At 46.2% G+C, this 10291-nt stretch overlaps 1 protein-coding gene across 1 annotated transcript; it reads right to left on the reverse strand.

The window, feature by feature from the left end:
- Positions 1 to 8019: 8019 nt before the first annotated feature.
- LOC106731314 (olfactory receptor 51G2-like) lies at positions 8020 to 8955 on the reverse strand. The gene has a single exon (XM_014568552.3). The coding sequence runs from the start codon at positions 8953 to 8955 to the stop codon at positions 8020 to 8022; it is 936 nt and encodes a 311-aa protein (XP_014424038.3).
- Between the last annotated feature and the right edge of the window lie 1336 nt (positions 8956 to 10291).

Consider the following 10291-nt stretch of genomic DNA (forward strand, 5'->3'; position numbering starts at 1 on the left):
ACATTTAAGCTCCGTGAATAATTGCCCATTTTTAAAAGAAATTGAATTAATTTTTCATTTTAATGTAAAAAGTTGCGTGGATTTTGGGAATGACAGAAGAGTCATATTTGGTTCCTTACCAAGCCATATTTGGCTTGAGAGCCAAAGGGTGTACTGCACTAGATGATCATAGTGCTGTTTTCGAGCCTTGTGGGGCTGCCCAGTGGTGTTAAGATCCCTGCTCTACATGTTCCATCTCACGAGGTGCTCAGACACTGCAAGGACTGCTGCCATAACTAAGGGTGTGTCTAGACTACACATCTCTGTTGACAGAGAGATGTTGATTAGGCACATTGAAATTGCTAATGAAGCCAGGATTTAAAAATCCCGCGCTTCATTAACATAAACATGGCCGCCACTTTTTTCCGAAACGGAGGTTTACAGGATCTGTCAAAAAAGGCTTTATTTTCGACAGATGCGCATCTAGACTCCCTTTTTTTCAAAAACTCCATTTAAAAAAAAAGTGGCGGCCATGTTTATGCTAATGAAGCTCAGGATATTTAAATCCTTGCTTCATTAGATTTGCATCCCTCTGTTGACAGAGAGATGTAGTCTAGACGTAGGCTAAAGGCCTTTGAGAGATTTCAGCTCTACGTGCCCCAAAAGGACGACCCACACGAAATACCTGGCCGCTTATTTTGAGGGCTATTAAAGGGGCACTACATGGGGACAATAAGAATCAGGGATGGCTTGCGGGGAAGCTTGAATGTTGAAAACCAATCATGTTTGTTGCTCTGCTTGGGGCTGTTGTGCTCTATTGCATCTGTGATGCTGGGAAGCAGCTGCGATTGTTAATGTCTAGGATTCAGTGTACGGAATTAATAAAAGTCCCTGTTGATTTGCAGGTGCCGTAGCCTGTCTCACAATAAATAAAGCATGCTTGCCAATCAACAACGCTTGCTGTTATTTCCAAATAAATCACAGCTTCTCACAAACACACTCACAATCATGGGGAGAGTATTGGGATTCTTGTTGTCAGAGGTGAGAGTGTTCCAACTTTCATTTGAAAAGCAGAATTGGTGGGGATGGCGTGTGAAGGAAAGTTCAAAGTGTCGGAAACTTGATAGGAACGTTCAGGGGAGTTTGGGGACTGCATGGAAAAGAATTTAGCTGCTGAAGGACACGGGGGAGGGGGCACACATCGGCTCAGTCCGGAGCATAAGGAGGGGCTGCATCATACATGGTGCTTCATGATGTCCTGGTGCAGGTAGTCGGAATGGGAGAGGACATTGGCTTGACGGTATGGGTACAATTTCAGGAGATGGAATGGGAATGCTACAGCTACAACTCTTAGTACAGAGACCAGCCCCATCTCGGCTAGTCTCGTTAAGATGGAGGCATGTCTCAGTGGGCTACAGATCACAATGAAACGATTAAAGGCCATCGACAGGCACACATAGGATTCGGTTTTTGCAAGAGAGTGGATGAAGAACAGCTGGGCAAACCCCCTATGAAACGCATCATTTTCTTTTCTGTCCCGCTTCTCCCTTCCCTTCCACTCCTTCCATTTAGTCAGTTCCGCCTCTCAGTACAGGAGCTCCACATGAAGTCTTCCTTGATGCACGTTGGGCATTTTCTTATCCAGCAGAGATGGTCCAGGAAGGATGGCATCTTAAGGTCTTAGGATGGCATCTTAAGGTCATTTCTGTGGAGTTACACGCAACACTTAACATAAGTGCTTTGAGTATCTGCACACATGGCTTTGTTACACTGCCTTAAAACACATACTTATTGCTTCCTCACTCACCCTAGCAAGCGCACAACATCCAGAACACCCACAGAATTGTAAGTGAACCCAGAGGCTGGGTCCTGGTTTATTGCAGAAAGGTAACAGCAAAAGGTCACATGGGACGTATCAGGGAAACACTAAACTTTCCCAGTGTTTCACTAAATATCTCACTGCTGAAGGTCAGCTGGGAAGCAAGGGTACCTCTGCTACATGCATGTGGCTTTCATCCCAAGCCCTATGCTGCTCGCCTGCCTGTATCTTAGTTCCACACCCCAGTAATTATGGAATGGTGCAGGAAAGTGTCCTTCAATAGGATATTTCAGACACTTGACAGCTTGAAAGTGTCCTTCAAAGGGGAAAAAGAGGATCTGCCAAGAAACCTGGAACAGAAGATTTCAGAGCACCTCTAGAAAGATTTCCTAGAGATCTCTGTGGAGGAATTTTGTGAAATCTCAGGGTATGTCTACACAGCAAAGTATTGGGATTCTTGTGTTTACCCTTGTTGTCAGAGGTGAGAGTGGTCCAACTTTCATTTGAAAAGCAGAATTGGTGGGGATGGCATGTCCCTCAGGAGAGAGCTGATAACCTGCAATTTCTTAATAACAGTCCTTCAGTCTCAGGCACATAGACATAGAACCTACTGCTTTCTAGGACACAGGAATCAGATCATAGTTTTTTAAAAAGATTAATTTATTAACAAAACAAAGAGGACATACTTGATAAGTCAGGCTTAGTAGCTAGATGTTAAAGAGCAACTAAAAAAAAAAGATTAAAGCACAGAGAATTGCTTCCCTGGGATTCAGTTTCAGTCACAGTGTGCAGGGGTGTGTGTGTTTGGGAGGGAGTGGGGTAGCAGAGAGGAGTTTTACCAAACCAAACAAAAACAAAGAAAAGGACCGGATTTTGTCTAATTAAACATTCTTTGTTCACGCGCATATCCTTTGTTTCAGGGTTCAGTCTTTCTTTACGTGTAGATATTGCTGAAAAATCTGTGCCTTTATTCCTGGCTTAGTCCATCACTTTCCCCAGCTCCTGCTTTGAATTCATATGCAAAAACTGAAATAGGAAAGAATGTTTAATTTCACATTTCTCATGCTCTTCCCATTGGCTCTCCAGCCAACACTTCCCAGATACCTGCTTTTCTAGGTTTAACCCTTTGCAGTCAATTCAGTCAACTGAATGCTGGGATCTCCAAAACAGACCAGCACCCCTCCCGTCCATCAATATACACAATCTCATCATATATATAGTAGCCCAATGTCTGTGACTCTATAATGCTGAAATGATGGCTGTTGCCTTTGGGCGGTGCTGTTGGCTTAGTCACGTCCTTCGCCTCCTGCTGTGGTACTCGGCTGACTTCTGCGCTGCTCAGACAGGCTGCTGTGCAGGGGCAAGAGGCGCAAGTGGCCACTTGGGCTCCGCAGTCCCCCTGCAGTAAGAGGAGTGCGGTGCCCAAATGGCCGCTTGCGCAGCTTGCTCCCGTACGGGGAGCACAGAGCCCAAACAGGCATTTGGGCTCCACGGTTCCCTGGATGAGAAGCAGCAGGGGGAGGAGAAGATAAAGAGAGAGATAGAGAGAGAGGCAGGAGGCGGAGGAGAGCTGAGAGAGAGGGGGGGAGGCAGGAGGAGGAGGAGGAGGAGGAGGAGAGTCTGGAAAATCCCGTCTTATGACGGGCTATTGGCCATCTATAGATAAATATTCAGCTGCATCTGAGGACCAGAGCTGTCTGGAGGAATCAGCTTTGCTAGTTATTCATTGCTGTGGATAAAATGCACAGAGGAAGTTTCTCATTACCTCCCCCAGCCCAATATATTTTGCACCTCACCCAGAAAGTCAAGGTTAGTCAAGCCCCAGAGGCTCAGCCTGTTGTGGAGAGCAGCGGATTCTACACCCTCCCTGGGTTGTATGTCCTAGGGGGTCAAATATGGAGAGTCTGGCTCTTCATAGTGCCCTCTGGCCCTCTGGGAAGCACTTACAGTGGCCTGACTCTGACTTCTAATCAGGAGAGGGGTCAGAGTCTCCGTTAAAAGAGGAATAGTAGGAGTGAGATGGGGCAGATGGAAGAGTTTCAGGTGAAAGGGACCCAGGAGAGGACAGATACCATGGCCATCATTTGTGATTTTCACCTCTTTTATCACCTGCCTTGGAGATGGGTGATGAACTGACCCTTCATTTGACAAAGGCCCTGACTATCCTCGCACGAAGGTGTTTGCATTTCACGCTGTACACAATTGGATTTATCAGGGACGGGACCAGAAGGTAGACATAGCCCAGGAGACTCTGGAGCAAGTGAGATGAGCTATTCCCGAATCTCTGGATCACAGCCGATGTCCAGTATATAGAAGAGCAGGACAGCACAGAGGTGGGAAACTCGTGTGTTCATGGCATGAAGGCTCTCTGTGTGGGATGCAATGCTGAACACTGTCTTGAGGATCATCACATAAGAGATGAAGATGAGCAGCGAGTTCAGCCCCAATGTAATGAGGGTAGTAAACAAGCCATAGTTGTTGTTGACTCTGATATTTGAACATCTTCATGACATCCTGGTGTATGCAGTAGGAGTGGGAGAGAACACCGGTTCGACAGTATCAGAACCATTTCAGGAGAAAGGAAAGAGGGAATATTATGGCCAGCCCTCTTAGCACAAACACCAGCAACATCTTGGCTATTCTCGGCAGGCTTATGATGGATGTGTAGCTCAGTGGATTACAGATAGCAATGAAGCGGTCAAAGGCCATCAACAACAGCACAGATGACTCAGTTTTCACAAGAAAGTGGATGAAGAACAGCTAGGCAAAACAGGTATCAAGAGTGATTTCTCTAGCAGTAAACAAGAATATGCCCTGTATTGTCGGCATGGTGGCTAACAATATGCCAATAAATAAAGCGTGCGTTCCAATCAACAACACTTGCTGTTATTTCCAAATAAATCACAACCTCTCACAAACACACTCACACTCATGGAGGTGGGGAGTATTGGGGTTCTTGTTGTCATAGGCGAGCATGGTCCAACTTCATTTGAAAAGCAGAGTTGTTGGGGATGGGGTGTGGAGAAAAGTGCAAAGTATCAGAAAATTGATAGGAATGTCCAGCGGATTTTGGGGACTCCATGGGAAATAATTTAGCTGCTGAAGGACAGGGGTGGCACACATCTGCTCAGTCAAGAGCATAAGGAGGAGCTGCATCATGTTTGGTGTCTCAGGACATCCTGGTGCAGGCAGTCGGAATGGGAGAGGACACTGGCTTGACGGTATGGGTACGGTTTCAGGAGAAGGGGGAATGGGAATGCGACAACCACTCCTCTTAGCACAGAGACAAGCCCCATCTCTGCTATTGTCGCTGGTGTTAAGATGGAGGCATATATCAGCGGGCTACAGATAACAATGAAATAATCAAAGGCGGTCAACAGGCACACGGAGGATTCAATTTTTGCGAGAGTGGATGAAGAACAGCTGGGCAAACCCCCTATGGAATGCATCGTTTTCTTTTCTGCCCCGCTTTTCCCTTCCCCTACACTCCTTCCATTTAGTCGTTTCCACCCCTCAGTTCAGGAGCGCCACATTGGAAGAGGACCTCCTTGATGCAACCTGGGCATTTTCTTATCCGGCAGAGACAGTCTGCTTGTGCGGAAGGATGGCACCTTAAGGTCATTTCTGTGGAATTAAATGCAAGTAATAACACAAGCGCTTTGAATATCTGCACAAACGGCATTGATACACTGCCTGAAAACACACTCCTGGGACCATCCCTATCGCTTCCTCACTCACCCAAGCAAACACACAACATCCAGAACTCCCCCAGATTTCTGAGGATCTGGGTCTGGCCCACAAAAGCTCATCACCTAATAAACCATGTTGTTAGTCTTTAAAGTGCTACATAGTCCTGTTTTTTGTTCCCCCAGATTTGTGAGTGAACCCAGAGGCTGGGTCCTGGTTTATTGCAAAAAGGTAACAGCAAAAAATCACATGGGACATATCAGGGTCAACACTAAACTTTCCCAGTGTTTCACTAAATATCTCACTTCTAAAGGTCAGCTGAGAAGCAAGGGTGCCTCTGGCACATGCGTGTGGCTTTCATCCCAGGCCCCATGCTTCTCCCCTGCCTGTATCTTAGTTCCACAACCCAGTAATTATGGAATGGTGCAGGAAAGTGTCCGTCAATGTGGCAAGGGAAAAAAGAGGATCTGTCAAGGAGCCTATTGCAGAAGTTTGTTGGGAACCTCCAGAAACGTTTCCTAGAGATCTCTGTGGTGGAATTTTGTGAAATCTCAGGGTATGTCGACACAGCAAAGTTATTTCAGGATACCTGAGATATCCCGCATCTTTTGAATTTGTCTGCTATTTCGAAATATAGTGGACACGCTATTTCGCTCTCTCTGTAAACTTCGTTCTACCAGGATTAAGGGATGGCTCGAAATAGTGCTTTAATTATAAGTTTGGTAGCGCCAAATGATGAAATAAGCTATTTCGAAATAGACTCAAAATAAGCTACGTGATTTGTGTAGCATAAATTACATAGCTTACTTCGAGTTTTGGGTGCTGTGTAGATGCACCCCCAGAGAACATCGACCTCCTATTCTTCCATCCAACCTAACTGCAGGGAAATTCCCAACGCACAGAAACAGCTCCAATCTGCTACGTTGCTCAGTCCTTAACCCACCTCAGAGTGTCTCAAAGCAAAACCACTTACCAAGGGTCTGCTCTCATTTGTCTGGCATGTCAGCCAGCAGTCACTGAGACCGCCTAGACACCTCTGGAGTGGAGAATAGCTCCTGACTGGACACACCACTCGGTTTCACATCTTCCTCAGCCTCCACTTCTTTTGGTGTGACTCCCACCTCATGGTTAGGTCCACTATCTGGCTGCTCCAGATCTGCTCAAGTCTCTACCAGACTCTGGAGGGTAGGGGGGAGAGATGCTGTCACCACCTAGAACTGCACCCAATTAAGGATAAAAATTGTAGGTCTGGGGAGCAACCCCAGAGTGAAGTTTTGCCACCCTTGCCTTGCAGCCTCCGTTCCTCTCTTCCTTCCCCTTTGTTCTGCACTGCAGCATGCCCTGGTCATATCCGTTTTCACACGAGCTGTGTGCAGTCTGGCCCTATGGTGTCAGAATTCCTCTGGCTGCAGTACAGCTGGGATGGGATAGAATCCTCCCTGCAAGCCCCAATCAGAGCTAGTCACTCAGGTGTGGTGCAAGCAGGAACTTGCTTGGTGCACGGATACGCTGTTGTCTGCTGAAAAGTTGAGATGTGAGCTATCTGCGTGGAGTAAACAGGAAAGGGTGTGATGGGGCACGTCATATCTTGATGGAAATATTCATAAAGCTGGTTTACTAATAATGGCTTGCTAAGGGAGGGCCATTAAGGATATTTCAGAAACCTGATGGCTCATGGGTAAGGAGAATGATCTGTAAATGTGTTTGATTTTCCTATGGCCCTGACTTGAGGAGGGGACTGAGAATCCCCACAAGGACACTTTTCAATCATCTGACTCTGGGACCCATCTCAGTCCTTGTACTTTTCTATGGAAGGGAGAGAAAACGTTTATTCTGAACAAAGAGGATTCCCACTTTGGACAAAATATATCAGAAGGTGGGAAAACCAAGCGACAGAAGCTATTGCTAGATAGGAGGACGCCCCGGCTTACAGCCCAAGATGATGGTTGGAAACATCTGAGACTCAACAGGAGGAAGGATCAAGTGCAGGCTGGGAGACTTTCCAGCCTGTGAGAAAAGACAATTAAATGACCGTTAGAGTAAGGTTTTGCCTGTAACAAGTTTCTTCCTGTATTAAGCTTAGCTCCCATGTTTTTTTGTTTTTGTTTTTGTTTTTTTGCGTAGTAACCTCTCCGTGTCTAGGCTGGAGAGGGTCAAAGGTCCTGGCTTAGCAGGACAGGGTGCTGAGGTGCCCCAAAAGCCAGGGTGGTGGGATGAATGGTATATTCAGCACATCAAGTGACAGTCACAAAAGGATATCTGTGACTCGGCCCATCACCATGTCTTGCCCCAACAAGTGCACAGCCCCAGTGGGACCTCACAATGACTCTGGCTTTCTGAGAAGCTCTTACCATGTCCCAGGTCTCACTTCCAGCCTGGAGAGGAGCACAGTCTCAAGCGAAGGGGATTAGAAAAGCTGCAGACTTGGTAGAAGAGACGGGGTAAAGGGAGAGGTCTCAGGTTAAAAGGACCCAGGATAGAAGAGCTGTACAGGGATATCATTCCTGGTTTTCATTGTCCATGTTTCCAGACTTTCACTTGACAAAGGCCCTGATGATCCTCGCACGAAGGTGTTTGCTTTTCACGCTGTAGACAATTGGATTCATTAGAGGCGGGGCCAATAGGTAGACGTAGCCCAGGAGAATCTGAAGCAAGTGAGAAGAGCTGCTCCCAAATCTGTGTGTTACAGCCAGGCCGACATTTGGTAAGTAGAAGACCAGGACAGCGCAGAGATGGGAGACGCAGGTGTTCAGGGCCCTGAGGCTCTCTGTGTGGGATGCGATGCTCAGCACAGTTTTCAGAATCATCACATAGGAGAGGAAGATGAACAGTGAGTCCAGTCCAAACGTGAAGAGTGTGGTGAACATGCCATAGATGTAGTTGACTCCGATATCTGAACAAGCCAACTTCATGACATCCTGGTGCAGGCAGTAAGAGTGGGAGAGGACATTGGCTCGACAATATCGGTACCGTTTCAGGAGAAGCGGGAATGGTAATGCTACAGCCACCCCTCTTAGCACAAAGACCAGCCCCAACTTAGTTATTCTCACTGGTGTTAAGATGGAGGTATATCTCAGTGGGTTACAGATTGCAATGAAACGGTCAAAGGCCATCAAGAGGAGCACGGAGGATTCAATTTTTGCAAGAGAGTGGATAAAGAACAGCTGGGCAAAGCAGGCATTGAGGCTGATCTCCCTAAAGTTAAACAAGAATATGCCCAATATTGTCGGTAAGGTGGCTATTAATAAGACAAAGTCTGTGATAGCCAACATGGAAAGGAAAATGTACATGGGCTCATGGAGGCTTGGGTCTGTTTTTACAATGAAGAGAATGACTGAATTGCCTACTACTGAAATTACATAGATTAAGCAGAAGGGGATGGAGATCCAGAGATGGATGTCTTCATGGCCAGGTATCCCGGTGAGAAGGAGCATGGAAGATTGGAATTTAGTCTCATTGGCAGTTGACATATTATACCGGGCCGGTCTGAGGAGTTTTTAATGTTCCTACCTGAAAGGAAACAGAACAGAAGAGTGGATGATATTTAACAAAACATCTTTCTCCTGCCAGTGGAAGTCTAGAGTCCCCCAGGAGATCGAACTCAAGGAAGCTAGACCAAGACATTAGCTTGGATTTGCATCCCTCAGAGCACAATAGGCATTGTCAGACTGGACCAGACCTGCACTCCATCTAGACCAGTCTCCCCTGGCCAGTGCTAGATGTTTCAGCCATGAGATTATCTGCTCCCAGGGAAAATTTCCCTTCACCACCCACTTGCTTCTGAACTGTGTTTGCAGTTGTGACCTTTCCACAGACAGTCTTCCTGGCCCTCCAGTTCTGAGTGTGGTACGTTGTGTCGTGACGTGTCTACATAGAAGTCGTGGGGTAAACAGTCACTGAAGTTCCTTGTCCCACATTCAAGCTATTTAGTAGCATGTTTGATGTTTTTATTCATTGCCCTTCAGTGTTCAATTTATGCCACTGTCTTTTTGCAGGCCTTAGGGCCTGGTTCTTAATTCAGTAACAATCACTTAACCACCTTACTCCAGATGTAAACATGCAAATTCAAACAGAACCAGGCTCTATTCATTTTCCCTTAACGAAGGGTCTTCCAGGACAATTTGGAAGTTCTTGCTCTATCTTACAGAGAGATTGAATTCATGGCCCAGCATGCAAGTGCTAGAAACAACTTCTGACCAGTTACCATGAGACAATACGATAAAACTGTCCACCGAACAAAGTGTTAATAGCAGAAACCCATTGAGGCCATGAAACACTTGCATGTGTTACCTAGGGAAGCGGTAGAATCTTCATGCTTACAGGTTTTTAGGTCCCAGCTCGACAGAGCCCTGGCTGGGACGATTTTGTTGGGATTGGCCAGGATGAACTCTGGAAGTCTCTTACAACATGAATATTCTGATTTTAAGATTTTATACTTCTGAAACCCTTTCTGAAGCCAAAGCCATTAAGCAGTAAAGATCCCACTGCTCCTTTTAATAGAGATTCCAACAGCTCTAATGCATGTCATGAAAATTTAGCATTTACAATAGCGGTATTACAATTAAAAGTTTTGGCATAACATTGACACAGCTGCCTACACAGCAAAGTTATTTCAGAATACCCGAAATATCTCGAAACAGCTACCCTGCATCTTTTGAACACAACTGCTATTTTGAAATATAGTGGATAGCCGTTTCCCCATCTCTGTAAGTCTAGTTCTACAAGGAGTAAGGGAAGTCAACCTGTGGAACTCCTTGCCAGAGGAGGCTGTGGAGGCTAGGACTATAGTAGGGTTTAAAGAGAAGC

Source organism: Pelodiscus sinensis, chromosome 1, assembly GCF_052426305.1.
Source record: "Pelodiscus sinensis isolate ZL-2025 chromosome 1, ASM5242630v1, whole genome shotgun sequence".
Classification (NCBI taxonomy): domain Eukaryota; kingdom Metazoa; phylum Chordata; order Testudines; family Trionychidae; genus Pelodiscus; species Pelodiscus sinensis.